The sequence below is a fragment of the Caretta caretta genome, chromosome 11 (genome assembly GCF_965140235.1).
Source record: "Caretta caretta isolate rCarCar2 chromosome 11, rCarCar1.hap1, whole genome shotgun sequence".
NCBI classification, from domain to species: Eukaryota; Metazoa; Chordata; order Testudines; family Cheloniidae; genus Caretta; species Caretta caretta.
Genome location: NC_134216.1, coordinates 2,781,676 through 2,809,261, shown reverse-complemented (window position 1 = coordinate 2,809,261; position 27,586 = coordinate 2,781,676). Strand labels below are relative to the sequence as shown.

At 59.1% G+C, this 27,586-nt stretch overlaps 1 protein-coding gene across 7 annotated transcripts; it reads right to left on the bottom strand.

Moving 5' to 3' along the window:
* Window positions 1-2,099: 2,099 nt before the first annotated feature.
* SLC11A1 (solute carrier family 11 member 1) lies at window positions 2,100-27,586 on the bottom strand. 7 transcript variants are annotated; one of them, XM_075117708.1, is made up of 16 exons: window positions 27,396-27,577; window positions 20,888-21,012; window positions 20,628-20,755; window positions 15,897-16,019; window positions 14,557-14,676; window positions 13,143-13,249; window positions 12,164-12,234; window positions 10,121-10,188; window positions 8,775-8,930; window positions 8,062-8,220; window positions 7,340-7,429; window positions 6,730-6,849; window positions 4,338-4,487; window positions 4,117-4,190; window positions 3,459-3,612; window positions 2,100-2,815 (listed from the first exon to the last, which is right to left on the bottom strand). In XM_075117708.1, exons 3-16 carry the CDS (start codon window positions 20,703-20,705, stop codon window positions 2,702-2,704), a joined length of 1,584 nt encoding a protein of 527 aa, XP_074973809.1. In that variant the 5' UTR covers window positions 20,706-20,755; window positions 20,888-21,012; window positions 27,396-27,577; the 3' UTR covers window positions 2,100-2,701. The 7 variants fall into 7 exon arrangements, 5 of the variants coding, with proteins under 5 accessions (XP_074973809.1, XP_074973810.1, XP_074973812.1 ...); XM_075117709.1 differs by having other exon boundaries at window positions 20,911-21,012; XM_075117711.1 differs by having other exon boundaries at window positions 20,911-20,977; window positions 27,396-27,539.

Here is a 27,586-nt window from a genome sequence, read left to right as displayed (position 1 = left end):
TCTCAGCACTAATTGGAAGAGGAGCATCTCTGGGGGCTGCTAATTCACTTAGGCCTGAGTGCCAAGCGGCTGTACTGGGGATTGAGGAGATTTTGCCAGCTCCCAGATGCAGCTGTTAGCAATTAACCGTGCGCGCGGGGGGGGCTGCCTGCTCCGGAAAGCTGCGTACAGCTACGGACGCCAGGATGCTGTAGCCCGGATCGTGGGGGGCTGTGGGCCTTGGGGAGTGCTGAGCAGAGAAGGGGAATGCCAAGCCCTGTTTAACTCTGTCCCTGCTGCTTGCAGGTAGCCCCTTCTCCAGCCTCCTGCCACAGGTTCCTTGCCAAGCCCAGGGAGCCGGTTTAGCCATTGCACCTGATCCCATCACTCACCACTGGACAGGTGGTGCCCCCTGGTGTCTGCACTGCGCTTCCAAGCAGGGGGTGCAGTAATTCTAAGGGAACAGGAGCCCCTGGGCATCTGCTCAGGATCCCTGCCCTGCCTCTAGCTCCACCCTGGGTGGGACCTCCCAGCCCACCCCGCTGCCCTTCCACAGCCAGCCTGGAGAGCTGCTGCTTCCCGGGGTACCCTCAGGGAGACAAATCCACAGGTCTGGGCTCCCCAGCCTGAGCCCACCCCTCCACAGGACACACCTGGCTGCAATGCATGCTGGGACCTGTAGTCCCCTTAGTCCTCACCTCTTGATCTGCTCCAAAGGAGGCCGGACCCTAGGGTTCCCCCCCTGTTGCCCAGGGAGCACCCTGATCAGGCAGAGCCACCGGCCGCACCTTTGGGGCCGCAGGTTTGGTTAACCCCTCTGTTGCTGCACTGGAAGGCCCTGGGACCCTCAGAGTTGCACCGGTTTAATTCCACTGGGCGAGACCCCGGCCTGCTCCCGGGACGGGCGCAGCTGTACGAGGATAGCGGTGCTCCCACGTGCCAGGCTCACTCCCCTCGCTGGAAAGTCTCTGGTTGATTTCGCTCTGGACTCAGGCCGTCTGCGTCACAGAGCTCCACGAACTCCACGATACCCGAAGAGACGGGGGCCGAAGGCGGGTCGGGGCTGGGCCCTTGTTTGGGTCTATGAAGGGCTGGCAGGTTTGGGACTGGATCCAGCCCTGCGTCAGCCAATGGTTTTTAACAGTAGATGCTCAAGTGTCGCCCGCCCTGTGGCTGAGCAGGGAACGGGCGACTTTATGACATCCTGAGAGCGGGAGAGTGGAGCCATCGAAAGGGGATCTTTTTGCCAGACTGTTTCCAACGGGTGGGGTTTGCTTGCGACGGTGAACCCTAGTTAACTCCAATGCCTGACACACACTTGGGACACAGGTGATCTTTGGAAAAGATTCCACACCCCGCTGTCCGGCGCGTCACGCCGCTCCAAGCTGCCCTGCAAAATCAGACGTGATGCTCCTGGCGTTTCTGAGGGGAAAACCGAGCCGATCCCCTTGCCCCTGCTCTTTTCTTTAACCCTTTCAGGGCCCCTTCACGCGGCACGAAGCAGCAAAATCAGGAGCAAACACAATTTAACCAGTGCACTCCCTAGCAGGCGACTGTAACCATTGACTGCGGCAGCAGCTCAGCGAGAAGAGGGCTGGGTCCCTTTGGGTCTGGGAGTCCAGGGCTGGAGGGGGCGGCCCCATGCTCCAAACATCCGGGATGAAATTCCTAGCGTCACAGCCCTGCAGCCCCAACCCAGCCTTCCTCCATTGCAAGCAGATACGCTGAGCTCCGTGCGCTCTCCGGGGAGGGGACCTGTCAGGGGCGAGACCCTGACGCCCTTGTCTGTTCTGCCGGGCCACAGTCAACCCAGGGCATTTGCCAAAGTCCCCCCTGCTGTTGATTAGCATTGCTGCACTATGCCCGTTGTCCTCCACCCCAGAGGTGGCTGCATCCCAGGGTGCCCTGGGACGCGCTTTGGGATAGGAGGCGATGGGCACACGGAAAATGTTCCTATTCTAGGCTATGACCTGTGGCTGACCCTGAAGGGTGACAACGGACTCTTGCAGGGAGGCTCAGACCGAGGACCAGGCTGGCCAGTGGGGCTGGCTCGGTTCCAGGGGTGGCTCGTTTCTGCTCCCTCTGCGGGGCCTGCACCAGCCAATGACCAGACCCTCCTGTAGGAAACCCTTGAAATCAAGTTTATTCACAGAGCTGCACTTTCCCGGGACTTGAACTCCTTCTCCGTGAGTCTCCTTCCGGGATACTGCAGCTTTTACTCCAGTCACAGCTCCGGCCCCTCCCAGCCCATTCCCCGGACCCCAGCCAGCAAGGGCTACTCACAGTGGGATCCCCGGGGGGCTGAGTTACCTCCATGATCAGTGTGAACTTAGGGTCATTATTTCACGGGCAGGTCGGGATTGAGGGGCACCGGCAGCACTGGACGGGAGGAGGGGACCAGAGCTAGGATAGCAGGGGGTGCGGATCAGGATTGGAGAGCACCAGCGGGGCTGTGGCGGTGGGGGGTGATCACAGGTGCCCGCGAAGGTGCTGATTGGTCAGTGCTGCCCCCCACGCCCTGAGCTTGCTGAGAAGGGGAGATGCCCTGGGATGCTGCATGTCCGTCAGTCCGGGGGGGTAGCAGGGAGCCCAGCCCTGAACCCCGGCCCTGCCGGTGACGGTGACTGTGTGGCGATGGGTTCGTTCCCGCCTGGGACGGCGACAAATCCAGAGGCAGCCCAGGCCTGTGGCGCGAATGCCCGGCGGGTAGGGGCACGGCGCGTCACCGGGGCCCTGCCCAGCCCGGCGGGTCGGTGGAGGGGAGCCCGTAGGAGAACTGGCTGTGGTGTCCCCAGGCCAGGAAGTCAGCTCCGTGTGCAATGCAGCAAGTCCAGATCTATGGGGAGCGAGAGAGAAAGCGACTGAGCTGCTGATTGGGACAGAGCACTGGGTTGGGGGGGACAGAGCAGCCTGGGGGTGTTGAAGCAAGGGGGGGGAGAGGACCTCGTGATCCCCACTCGCTCTCTGCCCCAGATTCCAGCCTGCGCGGTGGGATCAGAGCCCCTGCCCTGAGCCACGCTCCAGAGAGAGACCAGGGCCTGGTACCAAGCCCACCACCGACTGGGGCCTGGGGGTCGGATAATGCGGCAGCTGGTTCTGATCCGCCCCAGGCTAGGGTCTGCCCGTCTCTGACCAGCCCCTGTCCCGCCTCTGCAGGCAGCAGGTGCTGCTGAAAACCCAGTGGGTGCGGGCAGGGGCTGCCCAATCTCGCTCTGATCACTGGGGCTGCGCTGTGAGGGGTCCCCCTCATTGTTCCCCTATCTGACCCGCAGTGGGGTCCCCTTTGGAGTCAGTCACTGGGGAGGGACACGAGGTGCAGGACTTGGCAGAGAACTCCCAGGGCGTGATCCCCCCAAGAGCTCACAATCACCCCCCGCCCAAGTACTCCCTCCCAGCCCAGGACGGGGTCCCCCAGCCCCAGAGCACAGGCCCCGCCCCCTGCTGCCCAGGGGCAGGCAAAGCGCTCCCAGCCGCCCTACCAGGTAGGCGGTGAAGGCCACGTAGCCGGCCAGCACGAAGGCCAGGGGGATGTAGTAGGCCATGCTGCCCAGCGTAGGGATGTAGATCACCACGAAGTAGAGGTTAATGGCGCAGATCAGCCCGGTGATGAGGATCATCAGCGCCTTCCCGACGCTGCGGAGACCAGAGCCCCGGTGAGCCCGGCCCGGCCCCCTCCCGACAGCTGCCTGGGTGGGGGTCCAACCTCTCTGACTCTGCACGGGCCGGCCCCGCTCCGCCCTGCCTCCGGCCCCGTGCAGGGGGGCGCAATGGCGCGGGAGGGTCTGACACGCGGCTGAGCCTGCCCGTGCGGAGCCGTGCGCCAGGGCACAGCTCCCACGCCCTGTGCTGCCAGCCCGGCCCTTGCAGGCCCACGCCCAGGGGGGCGCGGCGAGCCCATGGCAAGCACGGCCTGCCCACCTGCACCCACCTGCGACCCTCCCCCGCAACCCAGCCACGCAACTGGCTGAAGGATGCCCCTCCCCCAGGGCCTGAGGAACCCCAAACGCCTCCAAAGTTCTGGGGTCCTGCTGCTTGTTCATTTCAGCATTTGGGGGGATCTGGACGCTGGGCGCCCCGGGGAGGCTGCCTGCGCCCCAGCCATCAGCCCAGCGGGGAGGTGGGACCCCAGATACTCACACGCCGTTGGTGAACTCCTGCATGAGCGGCCGCATGCTGGTGAAGGTGAGAACCGGGAGAACGGCGAAGGGCAGCTGCAAGGCAGCGGGTCAGGGTGAGAGGGGAGGGGACTCTGCTCCCAGGTATCTGCCCCCGCCCCACCTCCCACTACCACGTCTGGCCCCCCCTTGCCTCCCCACCCGCCGAATCCGCTGTGCCCAAGGTCCAGGCCCAGCTCTCACCAGGATGCTCTGCAGCACATTGAGCAGGTCGTTCATCCCCGTCAGGTGGCTGACGTCCTTGAAGGCAGCGACGAAGACGGTGGGGAGGATGGCGAAGGAGCGGGTGAAGAGCACGCGGGCGAAGCGGGACCAGCGCAGCTGCAGGAACCCCTGGGGAGGGGACAAACGGGGACGCCCCGTCAGTGAGCGAGAACGACACCGGGCGCCTGACGCCGCAGGGTCACTGGTGGGGAGGAGGGCCCCGGAGCCTGATCTGCCCCTGCAATGGCCGGACTGGCAACGTCCAGAGATCAAAAACCAGGAGATTGGCTCCAAAACTCATGAGATTTTTCAAAGCAATTCTACTGCGTTTTTCCGAGCAGGGTCTTGACATTTGGGCTCCCCCGAGCCCTCCCCAGGGCGTGGGCGTGGGACAACCTCCTGCCTGCTCTGGAGACCGTGATTTCTGGCCCTGGCTGCAGGAGCTCTGACTTCCCACCTCTGCCTGTCTCCTGCCCAGCCAATCATCCTGTCCCCTACCAGTTCTCTCCCCCCTCAACCCCGCTGAGTTCAGGCCCCCCTCACTTCAGCCCCCATCGCCCCCACCACCTCAGTTCACCCTCCCAGCACTCACTCCTGTGCTAAGAACCCACCATCAATACAGCCCCCCGCCCCCCTTTGTCCCCCAGAGGACACTCCAGAGCCGGACGGCCCGATCCTGCAGGGCGGGGCGTGTCCTCCACTTCCGTTGCAGACTCTAATTCCCGAGAGTCTGCAACGGAAGTGGAGGACACGCCCCGCCCTGCAGGATCGGGCCGTCCGGCTCTGGAGTGTCCTCTGCTGAGTAGACACCCCCTGCCTTTGGCCCCCCCCAGCCCCAGGAGCTCAGCACAAAATCAAGAGCTTCCCTTCCCAAAGGCTCCTGCCCCCTGGTGGGGAGGCACGGCGCTGCACAAGGAGCAAAGCTGGGGTTCAAACACACGTTAACTAGGCTCCTCACCACCCGCAGGAGTCACCCCGCCCCGGGAAGGTGGGTTAAAGCACCCACTCGCAGCCCGCGTCCACACTGGGTTAGTGACCGGGTGAGCCAACCCGTGTTTCAAAGCACGCTCCATAGCCTGGGGATGGGTGGAGAATTTTGAAATTTTCGGTGTTTGTTCCTAATTGGAATGAAATCAAGTTTTGAAATCTCAAAATCTGCCACAAAATGGAATTCCTGTTCTCTGCCCAGCTCTAATTAATGTCAGTGGGGAGTGAGTTCCATAAATTAACCTCAGTAATCCTCTGCCCAGGTTAATATCATTAATAGCATGTGGCCATGAGTTCCATGGGTTGTCTATGCTGTCTCCCCATATCCAGTTGTTGTTACTCTCCCCCTAGCAGCTGTCACTGCAGATTCTGTTCCTCTTCCTGTAACTCAGGATTAAAAAGAAGAGGGTGTCTAACCCTGCTGAACCCCGCGCTGTCATATTTTTATGCTACTCAGCAGAAAGAGGCTGTTAAAAGTTTCCTCCTCCACTCCCTTCCGTGAGACCTGCTGAGCTAAGCAAAGCTGTAGAATCATGGCTTGCAAGGGCTCCGCAGAGGGCGCTTCAGTCTCGTGGTAGGACAGCAACGCCCGGGAGAAGGGAACATGCTGCCTCTGGGGTGGGGCGCCGCAGCAGCGAGCAACAACGTAGCCCACCAGGTGTGAAGAGGGAGGGTGACGGGCTGATGTCTCGAAGTGAAAGCGCAGCGGGAGTTTTAGGGAGGCAACCTGAGTTCTGCAGACTGCAATTTGCAGAAAGTTCCTGGGAATGGCAAGAGATCAGGGTCTTCCTTGCGCCCCACCTTTGCACCTTAGCGTTCCCGCCAGTCTACAGACACTTACAGCTGCTTGTCCTGGGGAAGGGGCTGAGGGGAAATGGAGCAAACTCCCGATAACCCCGCAGTGGTTTTTCCCCAGTGGAGCTGTGCCAGGCACCCGGCACCAAGCTGAGGAGTGTGGTATAAATGCCTGGATTAGGGGGAGAGAGACAGACTCCACTTCCAGCAAGTGCTTCCAATCTGCTTCCTTTCGGGGACAGCGAGCCGGCAGGCATGGGGGCATTTACTCTAGCTCCACCCAAGCTCCCAGAGCAGCCAGATGTTTCTGGTAAGAGGCTCAGCAGTGAAATAGTTAAACGGTGCGGTTGTTGGTGTCATTAGACTCCAGAGTCAACACCCCACTGGGCAGAAGGGGGCAGTTCACACCTGGCTCGGTGCCGTGATTGGACGCAGGCTCTCTGCAGACTCAGGCAGGCAGCAGGGTCACAGCTGCACGTTTCTCTTTGCAGCAATAGGGGCTGGAAACACCATTACACAAACCGAAGCGTAAATTGTGCAGAAGTCAATGGGCCTCTGGGGAAGCGCTGTTTCCCCCCCAGCCTCTCACCTCCATGACAAACTGCCCGGCGTAGGTCCCGGTCATGGTGGAACTCTGCCCTGCTGCCAGAATCCCGATGGCCCAGATATAGAGAGCAACAGCGCCGAAATAACATCCCAGAATGACGCCCTGAAGGGGGACAGAGCGGAGCCCGTGTTAGCACGGTCCAAAGAGGAACCCCAAGCCCTCCCCTGTGGGGATGGGGGGGGCGGGACCTGCTCCCGGCCTCTCCTACCCCAGGCTGGCAGGTCGGGGGAGCGGGAGGCTGCTCAGCTGTAACCCCTCGGTCCGGCTCTCAGCTGGAGGGGAGGTGGCAGGCCCTGGGCGTGATGGGCGGGGTGGGGTCTGAGTGTGTGGGTGTGTAAGGGGTGGGGGAAACAGAAAGGACCCTGATGACTCCAGCAGGGACCCGGGAGAGGATTGTGGGCACCTGAAGGCTGAGGCCGGTGCAGGGGGTGCTGCCAGACAAAGAGCCTGCCCTGGGAGACCAGAATGGGCAAACCCTCCCCCTCGCCCGTGGGGCTAAGGCTTTTCCTGTGCCACTGAGCCCCACGTGCCCCCTCCCCAGCAGCCCAGCCCCAGCTCCCGGGACAGGGGGGTGTCTGTGCCCCCGACTCACCCCTTGGTAGATGTCCACGGAGACCGTCTCGTTGTTCCTGGGGAAGATAGGGGCGTACTGGCTGACGCTGCTGTTGGCACAAACGTTGTACTGAAACACACGGGGCACGGGGCCACCGGTCAGGAGGCTGCCTGGCAAATGACCTCGCTGGGGTGGGGGCAAGGGGGAGGCACTGGCAGGGGGCAGGAGCAGGCCGGCCCTACAGCGGGCTGAGCAATCAGCTGACCACGCCTCCCCGCATCCCTGCCCTTAAGGCTGCCCGGGGCCAAGCGTGTGACAGCCATGCCCCCACGGCAGGACCAGCCCCACCTGCAAGAGTGCCTGTCAGATCCCGGGGCGGGTGGCCCCCATCGCTGCAGGGTGGGTGTGCTCCCTGCTGCCCTCTAGTGCACGCCATGAGTCCGACAGGTATCAGCTCCCCCTAGTGGCTGGGAAATGGGGTGGGGGGAGTTGCCCTGTTGGCTCCTGGGGTAGCGGCCTGGCTTTTTAGCGCGGAAGGTCGAGAGTTCTAGTCCCCAAGGGAGCTGGTGCTTGTAGTCGCTAGGGGCTCTCGTGGGGCAATAAGCTTTAAACTCAGCCGAGGATGATCACACAGCCTCTCGCAGGGCAGGGCACTGAGACAGAACCCCGGGGTTGCCGGCGGCTCAGCAGAGATGGTGGTGGGACCGGGGGCCTTGTGTAGGGGAGAAGGCCCCCCCCGCCCCCTGGTGACGGGTACTCACCACGTCCTGGTTGGTGCGGTGGTAGAAGGCCTGGCCGAAGACGGCCATGACGAAGAGGTTGATGAGGAAGGAGATGAAGAGGGCGATGCAGGACTCGATCAGGAAGTACTTGTTGGCCTCACTCACCGCCTGCCGCTCGGAGCGCGTCACTTCGCGGGTCTGGGCAGGGGCACACAGCAGGGGGCACCGTCATGCAGCTGGCTAGGCCGGGGCAGGGGGAAGCCGGGCTCAGCAGCCTGGGACAGGGCTATGGGCCCCCTGGGGAGCTCTGAGCCCATGGCGGGGAGGGCATGCTCAGATGGCTCATGGGACTATCATGGGACATGGTGTGGGGCGCAGCCTGGGGCTTGATGCCCCCACCCAACGGGGCGGAGGAGCCAAGCATCTGTCTCCTGTTCCCAGGGCACTGCCCCCAGTCCCACCCACTCTCCCACCTCCTGAGTATCCACCCTGTGGCCTCCCAGTCCTACGCTTCGCTCTCCTGCCCCGCTGCATCCCCACCCCAGCTGTAGCAGGGGCAGGGAGTGCAACAGCGCCCCCCTCTGGCAGGTCAAGGTATTGCACCCATGGCCTCCTAATGCCGCTGATGGCTGTGACTCCATGGTGCGCACACCAGACCCCCTGAGGACCACAGAAGCACCCCCCAGGACAAAGGGGGAAGACCGTTGATTGGCATCCATGGCAGGGACAGGCGCCCACCCCTGAGCCCTGACCTTGACCAGGGAGGAGTGGAGATAGATGTTGTGTGGCATGATGATCGCGCCCACGATGCCCACGGCCTGCAGCAGCTCCTCCCGTCCGCAGCCGCGGCAGTAGGGGAAGAATATGCCCTTCAGCACCTCCGTCTGGACAGGCCGTACCACCACGTACTGGGGACAGAGGAGGGGAGAGCGGGCTGCAGCCGGGTCCTGCACGGACACCAGGGACCCGCTGCGCTCGGTGGCACCTCACGGGCAGGCTGAGGTGAGGTTCCCACGGGGGCACTGCTGATGCTGCCCGTGCCAGGTCTCCCACAGAACAGCTCCAGTGAGCCTAACTCCGGCTCCACGACCCACTCTGCCCTTGCCGGCAATGCTAACGCTGGCCTGCCAGGCAAAGAGCCAGTGAGCGAGCAATCCCCTGAACAGCTCCCGTTGGGGCAGTCCCCCTCCCCAGCTCCATGACACAGGAATCCCCGCCGGGCCCGACGAGGTCACAGCACACGACCACAAGAATCCCCACCCCGCGCCGTGGGGGGCAAAGCACTACTACACGCCCTAGCCAGGGCGCAGGGCCGACGCCCCAAAGTCCACGGTCTCTAATGATCGCAAGCAGCCGAAAGGCAGCACCTCCCAGCACCCTCCCAAGGAAAAGCACCGGCTGCCAGTTCGTTCTCCCTGGAGGGGATGTTTCCCATCCAAATAGTGATCAGGCATCCCCCTGCTTAGCTTGTGAGACAAGCAAGGACCCCGGTCCAAGGAAGGGATTGCAGCTGATGCACCCCTATAAAAATATCTAAGTCCTGCACTGAGGGGCTGGTAGCTGCTATGTTTGGGAGCAGGCCTGTGGAGGTGGTACAAGGGCGGCCAACGCAAACTCCGGCCCGGGCGAGAGGAAAGACGCGCCCGTCTGCTCCCCCCACCCCAGCGCTTCCCAGAGCAGGCTCCAGCCGTGCCCAGTGCACTGAGATTTCTCTTTGGCCAGACGGGTCTGTGAGACCAGATAAGGGCTGCCCAAGTGGCCCCTCCGTAACACGGGCAGCTTGGATCCCCACCGCGGCACGCTCGCTGAGCACAAGGGCAAGTAGCCTAACCAGGTTTAAGAGGGAGCATGAGAAACCTGTGAGCGGGATTAGCTGATGGGGTTGCCTGTGATAGCAGGGGACTGGACTCAGGAGGCACCTTCCAGTCGGATCTTCCTGTTCCCCCTCGGCCACAGGTGGCCTCTGTGGATTCTCAGCCTGTGGTCGTGGCCCGAGGCAGTTCTGTGGTGAGAACTCAGTGCCGTTCCTCCTCTGCCCGTATGCAAGGGCTGGGTAAGGCAGCGCTAAGCACAAAGGAGCGGGGAAATGTCTCTTTACCTCATAGCCAAAGGTCACTGCCATGATAGTGATCAGGAGACCGAAAAAGGCTTCCAGCTTCCGGAGACCTGGAGGGGAAATGGAGAACAGGGGAGCTCCACACTGCAGCCGGGCTCAGACAGGCAGCTCAAACCCAGCCCCTGGGACCAGGCCGCACGTTTGGGTTGGGGACAATCTCACAAACTCGGAGAGTCTGAGGCTGGAAGGGACCATTGTGAGCATCTCGTCTGACCTGCACCTCGCAGGCCGCAGAACCTTGCCCACCCACCCCTGTAACAGACCCCGGAGCTCTGGCTGAGTTACGGAGTCCTTAGAGCATGGCCCAAAGACTTCGAGTGACAGAGAATCCACCCTTTGCTCTAGTTCACACCAGCGAGTGACCCTGGCCCCATGCTGCAGGGGAAGGCAAACCCCCCACCCAGGGTCTCTGCCAATCTGACCTGGGGGGAATTTCCTTCCCAACCCCAAATCTGGCGATCAGTCAGACCCTGAGCATGTGGGCAAGACCCAGCAGCCAGACCCCTGGGAAAGAATTCTCTGTAGTGACTCAGGGCCCTCCCCATCCGGTGTCCCATCCCCGGCTGTTGGGGATACTTGCTGGTAGCAGTCGAAGATCGGCTACCTGCCATTGTAGGCAGTGTCATCATCCCAGCCCCTCCGTACACTTATCACACTCAGTCTTGAAGCCAATTAGTATTTTTGCCCCCACTGCTCCCCTTGGGAGGCTGTTCCAGAACCTGGAACAAACCTTGGTTACAAACCTTCCTCCAATTTCAAGCCAAAGCTTATTGATGGCCAGTTTATATCCAGGTGTTCTTGTGTCCACATTCGCACTTAAGTTAAATAACTCCTCTCCCTCCCTGTTATTTATCCCTCTGACTTATTTATAGAGATAGATCATCTCTCCCCTCAGCCTTCGCTTGGTCAGGCTAAACAAGCTGAGTTCTTTGAGTCTCCTCTCAAAAAGCAGGTTTTCCATTCCTCCGATCACCCTAAAAGCCCTGCTCTGTACCTGTTCCCGTTTGAAGTCATCTTTCTTAAACACGGGAGCCCAGAACTGCACACAGTATTCCAGATGAGTCTCACCAGTGCCTTGTATAATGGTACTAACCCTTCCCTGTGTCTACTGGAAATACCTCGCCTAGGATGGCATTAGCCTTTTCACAGCCTCATCACATTGGCAGCTCACAGTCATGCTGTGACTGACCAATACACCCAGGTCTTTCTGTGCCTCGGTCACGTCCAACTGATACCTCCCCCGCTTATAGCACAAATTACTGTTGTTAGTTCCTAAGTGCACAGCCTGGCACTTTGCACTGTTAAATTTCATCTAATTTCTATTACTCCAGTTTTCAAGCTGGTTCAGATCTTCCTGTATGATATTCTGGTCCCCTTCATACTGACAATACCACCCGACTTTGTGTCATCTGCAAATGTTATTAGCCCACTCCCACTTTTTGGGCCAAGGTCATTAATTAAAATCAGATTGGTCCCTAGACTGTCCTCTAGTAACCTCCCTCCAGCCCGTCAGTTCCTCTTGCAGCATGATCCATCATAGCTTGTGTGATGCAGGCCCATGGTTCCCAACATGGGCCACACTGTATCAGACCCACCTCTCTCCGTCCCCTGGCTCCCTCACTGCCGGCAGCCCCCACGGTGCAGATCTCACCGGGCCACCTGTGTCTCCCTTCCATCCTGCCGAGAAGTTGCCGCCCTCTGACTTGGGTCCTGGCTGGGTTGACGCCACGGAGGAGATGAAGCCACCCCCCCGGCAAGGAGCGCGGCGGGGAACTGAGTATTTTGTTAAGTGTTGAGTTGATTTTTAAGAAGTCCCAGGAGAGGCCAGGGCTACAGAGAGCAGCAAGCTGGGCAGATTGGTAGCCAAGAGAGGAGGCAGCTTCGCACTGGGAAAGGGAGCATGGAATGGACCAGCCTGGGAAAAGCCTCCTTGTTCTGCAGCTTCCTAACCAAACACCCTCCATCTAAACTGGGCAGGTGGCACCCGCAGCCCCCAGCCCCCAGCCCGGGATACAAAGAACTTACCGTATTTATCCAGGAAGAGGAAGACAAGGGTGTCGATGATGGTGATGAGGACTCCGCCCCACAGGGGGATGCTGCGGGGGGGGGAAATCAGAGGTTACTGCTATGACGAAGGCGGGGGAGGGTCATTCCTGACGCCGTCTCGTGCTGGACAAGCAGCCCCGTTGCTAGAGGAAGGTGCGGGGAGGGTTCGTCTCTGCTTGGGAAAGGCTGAGCTGCGCTTTCGCTTGCTGAGTGACTCTGTCTCCGGTGCACCAGCATTCAGGGAGCGCGACGCGCTGGGCTAAATCCAAGCCCCGGAGCTCCGGCGTTAAGAGCAGGTTGCAGAGGGACGCTGGCTTCGTAGAGCCTCAGGCCAGAAGGGGCCGTTGTGACCATCTAGTCTGACGTCCTGTAGGCCACAGGACTTTCCTGAATTCACTCCCGTTGGCGCTAGGGTGGATCTTTAGAAGCACACCCCATCCTGATTCACACCTGGCCAGCGATGGAGCCCAGGGGGCTCAGGACTTTGGGTAACAGGGCTACGCAGCTTTGGAGGGATCTGGCTGGAAGGCAGCCTGGTTTGACAGCAACTAAAATCTGTCTCTGGGTCCTGCTTCTAAACCCAGCCTAAAAACCACAGGCAGTCTCAGGAGAAGGCCCAGGACTGCCTGAGCCTAGAGCTGGAGTCTCCCAGTGCAAGCATGCGGGTGAGGAAAGCAGGCAAAGCCCAGCTCTGAGATATCTAGCTAATCCTGCCTCTCTTAGAACCAGCTGGTCCTGCATTTGGTCCCTGGGGTTAGGAATCAGCGCTGCTAACATGAGGATCCGGCATGCTACAGGGATCGTGTAACACGCTGGCTTGGTTTGTACCTGTGATGTCACCCACAGAGAGGATAAGGGACTCACTACTGCTGAAAGCTCAGGGAGTGCTCTTTTAGTTCAGGTCCCTGGGGTTCTAGGCCCGGCTTCCCTAGCACCCAGGAGTAATTGTGGGTGTTACCGTCCGGCCGAGAGGAGGCTGAAAGCAATGGCCGTCCCGATCACCTCCTGCATGTCGGAACCAATGATGGCGATCTCGATCATGATCCAGAGCAGCACGCGCGGTACCTGCAGCAAACAGGGCCAATGGCACAGTCAGGAACCCCGGCTGGCCGGCTCGGACTCCAGGCTGGGGCTTCACATAGCCAGGGACCTCAGAGCACTTTATCAAACCTTGCAACCCCCATGTGACCCATGTTACTACCCCCATGTTACAGATTGGGAAACTGAGGCACAGAGACATGCCCCGTGCCATGCATAGAGCTGGGAATAGAACCCAGGAGTTCTGGCTCCCAGTTCTAACAACACACCTGCCCCCTCCGAGCTGACAATAGACCCAGAAGTCCCCAGTCCCAGTCTCCCCTACTAGACCCCTGCCCAGAGCTGTGAACAGAACCCAGGAGTCCTGATTGCAAGTCTGCTGCTCTAACCACAAGCCCACAGTTCTCCTTGCAGCTGGCTGCTCTTTTGCTACAAGTAGTGATAGTAGGAGGGGTGGGTCAGGTCTGATTTTCTGGGGGTTTGGGGATCATTAAAAAGTCACTGGTGAGGCCTCATGATAAACCCCCTCTCCTCTGGGGTATAATATACGGTTGGATTCCTCACCCCTGATTGCAGAGAGCTCTGATGGGGGAACAGCCTCCCGCTTCCTAAAGGGCTTGTCTGCTCCTGCCGTTCATTTGAGCTACCCGGGAGCTTAGCGAGGTAACCATATACTCCACTTGACGCTAACCCCACACTCTGGTCAGCCCTCCCCTCGGGAAGAACCTGGCGTGGGCTCGCTCTGTGTCTCAGAGCCCCAGGGCTGTTTGCCCGGGGTTAATTAGGATTCTCTCTAGCCACATGTCTTATGGGCTCAGTGTGACCTTAAAGTTTGTAGAATTCTCTAGGGAATGATCCCCACGTTCATTGAACGGGCTGGGCTAGCAGGGGGCTGCGGGTCGGGACTGAGGGGCATCACCAGAGCCCACACAGAGTGTGTGTGTGTTTGTAAAGCACCGTCCTGCACTGTAGCTGGTTGTGTCCAATCCCACCAGCCCCACTCTTTCCAGTGACCCCAAATCCACCAAGGGTTGAAAAACCCAATGCAGCCATTTGATGCTGCAAAGCCGGGCACGAATCTGAGCTGCGGGGCTGGCGACCGAGGCCAGAGGAACCCAGACAAATGGCTGCAGCCTCCTCCTGGGCTCGCTGAACTCCTGTCTCGCCGGCCAGCATGCCCGGGCCAATGTCAGCAGCCTGGGGGCTCTCCCTGCAGCCCAGCCCGGGCTCGCTGCTCTCCGGACCTCGGTGGCCAAAGCTCCCCGCCATCCGCCCCTGCGGGGTGAGGCTTCCGGCTGCGACCCGCGGCGCCCGCCCGGGGCCTCGGCACTCACCTTTGGGTAGTACTGATAGCAGACCTCGCCCAGGTCCATTCCCGTGACGACACCCAGCCTGATAGCCAGCCGCTGGCACAGCAGCCCCAGGATGGTGGCCCAGAGCAGCACCCACAGCAGCTAGAGCAATGGAGGGGCAGGCTGTTGGAGGGCAGAGCGGGCACGCGCAGAGCCTCTCAGCAGGGGCTCCAGGAGCCAGCCCAGCCCAGGAGAGATCAGGAGACAGAAGCTACAGACCCAGCAAAGCGCCGGCGGCTTCACCTAAACACACCAGCCCTGGTCCTGTCCCCAGGGGAGTCGGTGGTAAAACTCCCAATGACTTCACTGGGGCAGGCCCACTGCCTGCAGGCTGAATGACTCTGGGTCAGCGAGGGATAGCCTGGCCCAGTGCTTCTCAACCAGGGGTCCGGGCCCCCCTAGGGGGCCTCGAGCAGGTTTCAGGGGGGCCGCCAAGCAGGGCCAGCGTTAGACTCGCTGGGGCCCAGGGCAGAAAGCCGCAGCCCCATTGCCTGGGGCTGAAGCCGAAGCCAGAGCAATGTGGCTTTGTGGGGACCCCTGTAGCGTGGGGCCCCAAGCAACTGCCCTGCTTGCTACCCTCTAACACCGGCCCCGGCTTGTGTATGCAGAAAACTAGTTATTGGGGCACAGGGGGGCCGTGGAAATTTTATAGCATGCCGGGGAGGTTAAGAAAGAAAAATGTTGAGAACCTCTGGCCTAGGGGTCCGGGAAGGTCCCCTCCATACCCCAGACAGGACTTTGAACCCACCGCAGTAGAGCCAGACCCCAGGGAACCCACACCAGAGCCAGCGTGAGCGGAGAGGGGGGAGCTGGGGCTGTGGCCTCAGTTGTGTGGGGCGGCTGGGTGTGCGGCATACACCTACTACCTCGTTACCTTAATGATCGGTGCTTGCTGGGGGGCTATTGTGGTCGAGCCTGCAAACCCCAGACCTGGGATCATGGCCCCGTAGTGCAAGGCGCGGTACACACCTGTCCCAAGGCGCTGGGAGCCCCAGGGTGGTACTGACGGACGCGCCCCCGGGGCGGAGCGGCGCCGGCCGGCTGCCAGGAGGCTGACACGTGCTTCGGCCGCCAGACACATGGTGCCTACGGTATGGCAAGCTTGGCCCATCCGCCAGCCTGGCACATCCCCTACCCCGTGAGCCGTGCTGGGAGCCCGGTGCCTGCAGGCAGCCAATGGAGGATGCTCTCCCGGTCGCCTGCCATGACCCGGCCTGGTGCTGTTAGTGGCCGGGAGCCATCTCGGAGGAGCATTACACAAGGCTGCTCTTCCTGGCTGAGGTCGGCACGGGTGTCACTGGGGAACGCCCCCCCCCGCTCACCTTGAACCCAGCGACGGCCCCACACTGCAGGTCTGACTCGATGTTCCCCGGGTCCAGAAAGGCAATGCTCATGAGGAACCCAGGGCCGGTGAAAGCCCACAGCTTCCGGAAGCTGAAGCCGGGCTGTGAAGGGAAAGTTGCATCGGGGGTTAGGGCAGAGGGGAAGCAGCCATCATGAGCCCCCTGTCCTGGCTTCCCCACTGCTCAGCATAGGGGAGGCACGGCTCCGAAGGGCCAATCCCTCTAGGCGCCCCGACGGCAGGGTTGGAATGCGCCGGCATGTGCCACGCTGGGCGACGGGCACTTTGCAAAGCCGCATGTGCCCAGATCTCTGCAGCTCGAAGTGCAGAGGAAGAGACCAGGCTGGGGTGGCGGGGCTGGGGAGGGGCAGGCGTGGAATGATGGGATACGCAGGCCTGTTGAGTGACACCTGAGGGCAGCATCCTGCCACATCCCCCACCCCAGCCACTGGTCCCGCAACGCTCCCTGCACCACACCTGGGGCTTTGGCCAAGGGAATTGGCCTCAGAGCCGTCCCTGAATAGCCCACTGCCGGAGCTGGCCTGTGGGGGTTGCCGTGACCAGTGTGAGCCCCACGCCCGGCATCAGACAGGTTCTGTTCCCAGTGCACCATCATACGCGCAGCCGTGTAGCCGCTCCTCTAACTCAGCTGGCAGGGCCTTTTGCTTTGGGGACTGGCGACCGGGGGTTCGATCCCCACTGCCGCTCGGTGGTGTCTGTGGGGCGGTCCGTGTTACAGCAGCTTGGCTGACGGATTAATTCTTCCATTGCCCAAGCTGTGCCCGCAAGGGGGGTTAGGGCGAGCTAAGGATGTCACACAGGGCGTGACATTTTTCACAGCCTGAGCAGGGTGGAGGCCAGGCCTGTGTGTGGCCCCCATGTGTCACATCAACCCCTGCTTCCTTTTCCCCGACCCATGAGTTCCTTCCATCCCTTCTAGCGCAGGAAGGGCCTGCCCCCTCACCTCCTGGCTCCCAGTTCCTCTTTCTTAACCGTGGCAGCGCTGTCCTTGGCTGAGGTCAGCATCTCTCTGGTCTCGTGTCTCTCACTTTCTCTGATTTACGAAATGGTGCGGGCCGGAGGGTCTCTATCCCCGACCAGAGGGTGGGGATTGGACCAGCCTGGCCGTGTCCAGGCCATCAGCATTACGGTCTCTAGGCAAAGGCAGCCCCAACTCTTGGCACCAAGGGGAGATCGGCCCCTGGACACATGCCCCCACCCCCGTCAGAGGGCAGGAGAGGCAGCTGCCCTGAGTCAACTGCCACGGCAAAGCTCTCCCCAGCGACCCCCTGGTACCTGCCTCTGGTGCCCACTGGGCACTCAAGCGGAGCTGAGCGATGGCCATGGGGGCTGGCTCTCCCATAAAGACACAGGAGCCCACCCTACTGCCATGCTCAGTGGGCTGTGGGGCGCAGGGAGTGGGACAAGACTAAGGGGTCTGATGGGAAAACCCCAGGTCCCCCCCACAGAGAGTTACTCCCCATCCCAGCCTCAGCCCCCACTGGGCTGATAGGATACGTCAGTGCCGTCTAGCATGGCAATGGGGCAGGCTCCCCTCCACCTTGCGGGGGCAAACTCAGTCTAGCGGGAGACAAGAGATCACTGCCGAGGGCCCATTTGGTCCTGGTCCTCTCTGCTGGGCCTGCCAGCCAGGAGGCTCATAGGTGCTGACTCCATGGGTGCTCCGGGGCTGGAGCACCCATGGGAAAGAATAGTGGGTGCTCAGCACCCACCAGGCATCCGCAGATCAGCTGTTCAGCGGCAGGCAGCAGGCACTGGGGGGAGGGGGCGGAGCGGGAGTGGGAAGAGGTGGAGCCTGTGGGGGGGAGCAGGGACAGGAAGAGGTGGAGTGAGGGTGGGGCCTGGGGGGGCGGAGCGGGGGCAGGAAGAGGTGGAGTGGGGGTGAGGTCTGGGGGGGCGGAGTGCGGGGCAGGAAGAGGTGGAGTGAGGGTAGGGCAGTGGGGGAGGGGGCGGAGCGGGGGCAGGAAGAAGTGGAGTGAGGGTGGGGCCTGGGGTGGGGCGGACTGGGGGCAGAAAGAGGTGGAGGGGGGGTGGGGCCGTGGGGGTGGTGCGGAGCGGGGGCAGGAAGAGGTGGAGTGGGGGTGTGGTCTGGGGGGGCAGAGTGGGGGGCAGGAAGAGGTGAGTGAGGGTAGGGCAGTGGGGGAGGGGGCGGAGTGGGGCAGGAAGAGGTGGAGTGAGGGTGGGGCCGTGGGGGTGGTGCGGAGTGGGGCAGAAAGAGGTGGAGTGAGGGTGGGGCCTGGGGCGGGGCGGCCTGGAGGCAGAAAGAGGTGGAGTGGGGGTGGGGCCGTGGGGGTGGTGCGGAGCGGGGGCAGGAAGAGGTGGAGTGAAGGTGGGGCCTGGGGTGGGGTGGGGTGGGGCGGAGCGGGGGGGCAGGAAGAGGTGGAGTGGGGGTGAGGTCTGGGGGGGCGGAGCGGGGGCAGGAAGAGGTGGAGTGGGGGTGGGGCCATGGGGGTGGTGCGGAGTGGGGGCAGGAAGAGGTGGAGTGAGGGTGGGGCCTGGGGTGGGGCGGGGCGGGGCGGGGGACAGGAAGAGGTGGAGTGAGGGTGGGGCCTGGGGCGGGGCGGCCTGGAGGCAGGAAGAGGTGGAGTGAGGGTGGGGCCTGGGGTGGGGCGGGGTGGGGGACAGGAAGAGGTGGAGTGAGGGTGGGGCATGGGGCGGGGTGGCCTGGAGGCAGGAAGAGGTGGAGTGAAGGTGGGGCCTGGGGTGGGGTGGCCTGGAGGCAGAAAGAGGTGGAGTGGGGGTGGGGCCGTGGGGGTGGTGCGGAGCGGGGGCAGGAAGAGGTGGAGTGAAGGTGGGGCCTGGGGTGAGGTGGGGCGGAGCAGGGGGGCAGGAAGAGGTGGAGTGGGGGTGAGGTCTGGGGGGGCGGAGCGGGGGCAGGAAGAGGTGGAGTGAGGGTGGGGCCTGGGGTGGGGCGGGGCGGGGGACAGGAAGAGGTGGAGTGAGGGTGGGGCCGTGGGGTTGGTGCGGAGCGGGGACAAGGCCTCGGGGCAAAGCGGAGGAGTGAAAGCACCCCCCCGGAGGAAAGAAGAAAGTCGGCGCCCATTAGGAGGCTGGTTAATTCCCTCTGAGATTTGGAAACTTAGCCACTAGGAACTGGTGTGAACCCCCCTCGCCCCTCAGCTCATGTCACCCCGGACAGCAGCACCTGGTGATGGGTGCCGTGCCAGGACTCGGGGAGAACTCTCCCTGACCACCACCCTGGCCGGGATTGGAGCCCCTGCCTGAGAGGTCAGCCCACCTCCAGGCCCTGAGCCATAAGCTCCCCCAGAGATGGGCCAAGCCAGCAAACCCAGGATTCAACCCCCACTTTGCTTTGCAGGGGTTGAAACCAGGATCTTAGTCCCCATCCACATTCTGCATGTTGAGCCCAGCTCCAGTCCCTGGCTGGGGTTTGTAACGGTGATCGGCAAAGGGAGAATATTGGGACAGGCCCACTGATGATGGATGACAAAAGCTTGAAAGAGATTTTTTTAAATGTTTTTTTCTGCTTATTTTTTTAACCACAGAAAATACCAGGCATGTCAGCTCCTGTCTTCCCTGCATTTTGACGGCAAATTCTTTGGAAACCCAGAGACATGCAGCGGGAGGCCTTACCTGAAAGAGGCCGGGCTGTTAAGCCTTTCACACGGACAGCCTTTCTCCTAACCATCCTCAAGGCATTTGAGTTCAAAGAAAACAGAGCACTAAACAGTCTGAACAAGACTCACTTCCCCTCCCAGCTAAGCGGGTTTCACTTCTGCACGGTGTGCGCTGTCCCAACCCCGCTGGTGCGCCGGGCTCCCCGGAAACACAGTGAAGCCACAAAGCCTGAATTTGTAATGCCAAGAGCTCCCTTCCTTTTAAAAACCCAGAACAAGAGCCACCCTTGCCCCAGTTCTCAGCACTGCAGGTCACCATCCCAGTGCAGCCTCTCATGGGTATGTAGCAAAAACACTGCGTGGGTCTGTTCTCACGAGCATCCCGCTTGGAAGAACCAGAATGAAACTTCTTCTATTTTGCCTTTCTGGTGTTGGAGAAAAGCCCTGGTGGCTCGGCTCAGACGGGAATCACAGGCCAATAGGCTGCCCTGGTCTCCCCTGTGCCCGGAAACCCCCACTCACCCACCGCAGAGGGGCTTTGGGGTCCGTGGATGTCAGTGGGGACACAGCGGAGGGACCACGGGAAAGCCAGCGAGGGGAGGCGGTGTGTTCTAATGGCAAATGCGTCAATGCAGGCAGCAGGAGACCTAGGGGCTAGTCCTGCTTTTGACTTGCTGGGTGACCTTGGGCCGGTCACCGCAGAGCGCTGTGCCTCAGTTTCCCCATCTGTAAAGTGAGGATAATGCCACTCGCCATGCAGTGCTGAGAGGTAAAAAACGCTATTGAAGAAGTGCAGATGATTATTATTAGTGACCAGGCCAGCTCTACCTCACTGTTACAGAGCTCAGCACTTCCACGAGGAGCTGTCCATCCAGAGATCTCAGAGCACTGCAGCAAAGAAAGCCAACAGCATGAGCCCCTGTGTACAGTAGGGGAAACTGAGGCCTGGAGCCAGGCTGTGACTGGCCCACAATAAAATAGAACCCAGGCATCCTGATGACCAGCCTGGTGCCCTATGGACTGGCCCAGTCTGCCTCCCCACTTCCAGTGCCTGCTATGCTTGTGGCAGTGGGGAGATCAGTCCTCCGTGCCGAGACATGGGTGGGACCTACCCCTCCCACATCCGGGATGGCGATCTTCTCATCCAGGTACGTCTGATCCCGGCGTGGCTGCGATTCTGGGGGTCCCATTGTGCTGTAGTTCTGGCCCCTCTGATTCCGCTGCTGGGACCTCCTGCTGCCTGGGGAAGCCAAGCCAAAGGAAAATCAACGAACATGTCCATTTCGCTCCAGCATCCTCCCGGGAAGGCATAACTTGCCCCCCCCCATCCCCACCCTGAAATATTGGAGGGTGCCCCCAGAAATCCTCTCACCTGATATGGACAACTGCACTCACCCCGCAGCTGTGGCTCGGCTCCTCCGCTGTGGGGCTGGGCCCAGCTCCCCGTGCTGGGCGTCGTAACCTGGTGCGTGGGGTCACAGCGCCCTCAGGTTTGGCCTGGCAGGGGAGCACAATGTGACCCCGCATGCTGGATCACATTGGTTTGGGGTCCTTCTCAAATAGGCAGCCCGGGGCAAACTGCTCCTTTCGCCCCCCACTCTGAGCAGCCCTGCCCCCTCCATGGCACCCCCGCCAATGGGATGCAAACGCATTGGCGGTAACGTGCATATGACTGCAGGCACCTCTGGGTCCCCCTACCTGTATCTTGCGCCTCAACTTCCAGCAGCTTCCCAGGGGTGCCAGGGCAAGGAGAAATCAGTACACTGCTATTCCGTCACCTTGGTAACCAATAACCGGCTCCTGATGTCCAGCCGCAGAAGGCTGGTCCAGGCAGGCAGAGCTACTGTGGCTGACTCACTCTGGTGTCGGCTCATGTGGGGCCCACTAGCATCAACCCGGGGGTACAGCAGGGGTTGGGGACTCTCTCTGCGCCAGAGGGAACTAGGGGCTTGCACCAGGGGGCTCCTTCAGGGAACTCCCTAGGAACAAGCCATAAGGCTTAAAAAAATGTTTTTTAAGTACATCAGAAGCAGGAAGCCTGCTAAACAACCAGTGGGGCCCCTGGACGATCGCAATACAAAAAGAGCACTTAAAGACGATAAAGGCAACGCCGAGAAACTAAATGAATTCTTTGCTTCAGTCTTCACGGCTGAGGATGTGAGGGAGTTTCCCAAACCTGAGCCGTCTTTTGTAGGTGACAAATCTGAGGAATTGTCACTGACTGAAGTGTCACTAGAGGAGGTTTTGGAATTAATTGAGAAACTGAACAGTACCAAGTCACCGGGACCCGATGGCATTCGCCCACGAGTTCCGAAAGAACTCCAATGTGAGATTGCGGAACTGTTAACTATGGTTTGTAACCTGTCCTTTAAATCAGCTACTGTACCCAATGACTGGAAGATAGCTAATGTTACGCCAATATTTAAGAAGGGCTCTAGAGGTGATCCTGGCAATTACAGACCGGTAAGTCTAACGTCAGTATCGGGCAAATTAGTTGAAACAATAGTAAAGAATAAAATTGTCAGACACATAGAAGAGCATAAATTGTTGCACAAAAATAACATGGTTTCTGCAAAGGGAGATCATGTCTTACTAATTGATTAGAGTTCTTTGAGGGGGTCAACAAACATGTGGACAAGGGGGATCCAGTGGACATAGTGTTCTTAGATTTCCAGAAAGCCTTTGACAAGGCCCCTCACCAAAGGCTCTTATGTAAATTAAGTTGTCATGGGATAAGAGGGAAGGTCCTTTCATGGACTGAGAACTGGTTAAAAGACAGGGAACAAAGGGTAGGAATAAATGGTAAATTTTCAGAATGCAGAGAGGTAACTAGTGGTGTTCCCCAAGGGTCAGTCCTATTCAACCTATTCATAAATGAGCTGGAGAAAGGGGTAAACAGCGAGGTGGCAAAGTTTGCAGCCGATACTAAACTGCTCAAGATAGTTAAGACCAAAGCAGACCGTGAAGAACTTCAAAAAGATCTCACAAAACTAAGTGATTGGGCAACAAAATGGCAAATGAAATTTAATGTGGATAAATGTCAAGTAATGCACATTGGAAAAAATAACCTCAACTATACATACAATATGATGGGGGCTAATTTAGCTACAACTAATCAGGAAAGAGATCTTGGAGTCATCGTGGATAGTTCTCTGAAGAAATCCAAGCAGTGTGCAGCGGCAGTCAAAAAAGCAAACGGGATGTTAGGAATCATTACAAAAGGGATAGAGAATAAGACGGAGAATATCTTATTGCCCTTAGAATCATAGAATATCACGGTTGGAAGGGACCTCAGGAGGTCATCTAGTCCCACCCCCTGCTCAAAGCAGGACCAATCCCCAACTAAATTATCCCAGCCAGGGCTTTGTCAAGCCGGGCCTTAAAAACTTTGAAGGAAGGAGATCCCACCACCTCCCCAGATAACCCATTCCAGTGCTTCACCACCCTCCTAGTGAAATAGTTTTTCTTAATATCCAACCTAGACCTCCCCCACTGCAACTTGAGACCATTGCTCCTTGTTCTGTCATCTGCCACCACTGAGAACAGTCTAGATCCATCCTCTTTGGAACCCCCTTTCAGGTAGTTGAAAGCAGCTACCAAATCCTCCCTCATTCTTCTCTTCTGAAGACTAAACATCCCCAGTTCCCTCAGCCTCTCCTCATAAGTCACATGCTCCAGGCCCCTAATCATTTTTGTCGCCCTCCGCTGGACTCTTTCCATTTTTTCCACATCCTTCTTGTAGTGTGGGGCCCAAAACTGGACACAGTACTCCAGATGAGGCCTCACCAATGTCGAATAGAGGGGGACGATCACGTCCCTCGATCTGCTGGCAGTGCCCCTACTTATACAGCCCAAAATGCCGTTAGCCTCCTTGGCAACAAGGGCACACTGTTGACTCATATCCAGCTTCTCGTCCACTGTAACCCCTAGGTCCTTTTCTGCAGAACTGCTGCCGAGCCATTCGGTCCCTAGTCTGTAGCGGTGCATGGGATTCTTCCGTCCTAAGTGCAGGACCCTGCACTTGTCCTTGTTGAACCTCATCAGATTTCTTTTGGCCCAATCCTCCAATTTGTCTAGGGCCCTCTGTATCCTATCCCTACCCTCCAGCGTATCTACCTCTCCTCCCAGTTTAGTGTCATCTGCAAACTTGCTGAGGGTGCAATCCAAACCATCCTCCAGATCATTTATGAAGATATTGTCCCAGGACCGACCCTTGGGGCACTCCGCTTGATACCGGCTGCCAACTAGACATGGAGCCATTGATCACTACCCATTGAGCCCGATGATCTAGCCAGCTTTCTATCCACCTTATAGTCCATTCATCCAGCCCATACTTCTTTAACTTGCTGGCAAGAATACTGTGTGAGACCGTATCAAAAGCTTTGCTAAAGGCAAGGAATAACACATCCACTGCTTTCCCTTCATCCACAGAGCCAGTTATCTCATCAGAGAAGGCAATCAGGTTGGTCAGGCATGACTTGCCCTTGGTGAATCCATGCTGACTGTTCCTGATCACTTTCCTCTCCTCTAAGTGCTTCAGAATTGATTCCTTGAGGACCTGCTCCATGATTTTTCCAGGGACTGAGGTGAGGCTGACTGGCTTGTAGTTCCCTGGATCCTCCTTCTTCCCTTTTTTAAAGATGGGCGCTACATTAGCCTTTTTCCAGTCATCCAGGACCTCCCCCTTATATAAATCCATGGTACGCCCATATCTTGAATAGTGCATACAGATGTGGTCCCCTCATCTCAAAGAAGATATGCTGGCATTAGAAAAGGTTCTGAAAAGGGCAACTAAAATGATTAGGGGTTTGGAACCGGTCCCATAGGAGGAGAGATTAAAGAGGCTAGGACTTTTCAGCTTGGAAAAGAGGAGACTAAGGGGGGATGTGATAGAGGTCTATAAACTCATGAGTGGTATGGAGAAAGGGAATAAGGAAAAGTTATTTACTTGTTCCCATAATATAAGAACTAGGGGCCACCAAGTGAAATTAACGGGCAGCAGGCTTAAAACAAATAAAAAGAAGTTCTTCTTCACTCAGCGCACAATCAACCTGTGAAACTCCTTGCCTGAGGTTGTGAAGGCTAGGACTATAACAGGGTTTAAAAGAGAACTGGATAAATTCATGGAGGTTAAGTCCATTAATGGCTATTAGCCAGGATGGGTAAGGAATGGTGACCCTAGCCTCTGTTTGTCAGAGGGTGGAGATGGATGGCAGGAGAGAGATCACTTGATCATTACTTGTTAGGTTCACTCCCTCTGGGGCACCTGGTCTTGGCCACTGTCAGCAGACAGGATACTGGGCTGGATGGCCCTTTGGTCTGACCCAGTCTGGCCGTTCTTATGTTCTTATGCCTTTTACAGTTAGTCCCCATATGTGCACCAGGTATGTGCACCTGGTTTGGAGCAAGGTTACTCCCTGCCACCTCTCCAGACCAGGGACACCTATCCCCGGGACTGGCAGGGAACGAATAGGGCTGAGAACCCACCCCCGGCTCCTCTTGTGTATTCCTCCCTTTCACCCCCCTCCCCACCCAGCTAGCCCTTCTCCCACCCCTCCTCTGACTGGCAGCCCTATGGGGACCCCGATAGTGCAGAAGGGGGACGAGCTGCCTGGCTCTGGGTTTCTCTTTAATGGAGCAGAGAGATTCTCGGGGCTACACGGAGTTTGTTAAAATCGGCTTTAAAAGGACCGAATCCATTAATCCCAGAGGAAGGGCCCAGCCGGCCCGCATAGGACTTGGGGAATTGTTATTGTTTATATTCCCATAGCATTAAGAGGTCCCAGCCAGGATCACAGCCCACCATGCTAGGCGCTGTACATGTACATGGCAAGAGACAGTCCCAGCTGAAGAGCTCACAGTAAGAGATAAGACAAAGGAAGGACCATTACTCCCATTTCACAGATGGGGAACGGGGGCTCACACTGTTAAGTGATTTGGCTGCCATTACACATATACAGATGGGCTGAGTAGAATTTTCTTTACAAGGATCTGCAAAGTTCTGGCTTTTCCCCTGCTGCATTCCCATGGGAGCGGGATCCCCTTCTCCCCACCATCGGACTGGGCCTGTTGCCAGGAAGTGGTGGTTATCTGGCAGCCCCCACCAAGATTGAAAGTGCCACTCAGCGCTTTGGGGATACCAGGACAGCGTCTGGTATTTCAAAAGGTGTCAAGTTCAAAACTATTTTATCTGAGCATAAGCTTTCGTGAGCTACAGCTCACTTCATCGGATGTAGCTCACGAAAGCTTATGCTCAAATAAATTGGTTAGTCTCTAAGGTGCCACAAGTCCTCCTTTTCTTTTTGCGAATACAGATTAACACGGCTGTTACTCTGAAAAAAGTTCAAAACTGGTCAGAGGAAACAACTCTGTCCAACAAAGGGAATTAGACTGCGGAACTCATTGCCACAAGAAGCAATTGAGGTCAAGAACTTAGCAAGATTTTGTAAAGGGGCTGGATATATGTGTGGCTAACAAGAAGATCCAGAGTGATCATGCTAAGAAAAGCTCTGGGAGGGTTATTAAACTGCCCTCTCCAGGTCCTGACCTGGTCTCTTCCTATTATCCAACATCGGCTATTGCAGGCTTCTAACGCTTTCCTCTGGAGCAGCCAGGGCCAGCCGCTGCCCGAGACAGGATACCGGGCTAGTGGGACGTGGGACAGTCTGGCAACAGTCTGGCAATGCTTGCAATCCTGTGTCTGAGAATTCATCTGTGCATGTTTTAATCAGCCCATTAATCCTTTAAGGCACTCGATGAGTACCCAGATCAGGGCCCTGTGGCATTGGGTGCTGCACAGATGCAGCGTGACAGCCAGTCTCTGCCCCAAAGAGCTAACAGTCTAAATAGACAGTCTGTCCCGGGGGGTAGGAGCGGGGAAGGGACTGATCAGAGCGGTGGGCAGCAAATGGCATATTAGAGCAGCCAGCAGTTGGGGTTGTTTGATTTCCTTCGGGTTTTGTACTAGTTTTGGGTGGGGTGTTGCTGGCGGGGGATCAGGCCTGGATCCTGGAAAGTTTCGTAGAGACTCCAGCGGGGTTTGGTCCAGGCCCACAGTTAACAGAGGGTCAAAGGAAGGAGGAGGGGGCAAAGGAGGCGAGAGGGTGGGAAGCAGGGCCTGGAGGGCAGCTGGAGAGAGGCTGAGGTGAAGATCTAGGGAGGGGATGGGTGCGAACAGCTGCTCAGCAGAGGGGAAGGAAGTTCACTGGTGTTTCCCTTGGAAGGGGAACTGAAGAGAGAGGTTGGTGGCATGCCCTGCCCACACTGTCTGCATCCCTGTCCCTGCAGCTGGCACCGAATGGGGAGGAGGGATCGAAGGGGAACCGAGAGCAGCGCGCCAGGGCCCCCAGGCCGGTTGGCAGCCAGCGGGTCATGCCAGCAAAGGGAACCCTTGGCAGGGCTTCCCTTCACCCCCATGTCCGATCCCATTTGCCCCATGGCTGGTCCCTGAGCCCCATGCCCTGGACACCACGTTTCCTGGCTGCCAGGGGCTCCTAGCGGGGGGTTGGGGGGTGATGCTCCGGGCCAGGGGAGGCGGAGAGCCTCTTCCCAGACAGGGCCCATGGGTGGGAGTCCGGCCCCCAAACCCCGGGGCCCAGACTGCAGGGAAGGCCCCTGCCCTGGCCCCGAGGGGATGGGCTGCAGGGGATTTCCCCTCCGGCTCTGAAGCCCCGGAGTCCCGGCTGTGCTGGCTCTGGTCTGCCGGGGGCTGTGGGGAGACGGGGAAGCAGCCGAGGAGCGCAGCGCCCAGCCTGGAGCGGGGAGAGCTGGGGGGAAAGGGACCCCAGCGGGCCGGGGGGCAGATGGGGCCCGGGGAATGGGGTGCGGGGGGGGAGCCCGGAGCTGTCCGGCAGGAAGAACCGACGGGAGGGGGCGCTCACCTGGCTCCGGGGGCGCCATGTGGGCTGGGGTCCGACGGTCCTGATCCGGGGAAAGCAGCCCCCCGCCGGCAGCTCGGCGCCCCTGGCCGGCCGGAGGAGCCGAGGAGGAAGTGCCCCAGGCTGGGAGGGAGACGAGCTTTGTACCTCTCCCCCCGCCCCCCCGCCAGCGCTGAGCTCAGGGACGCATCAGC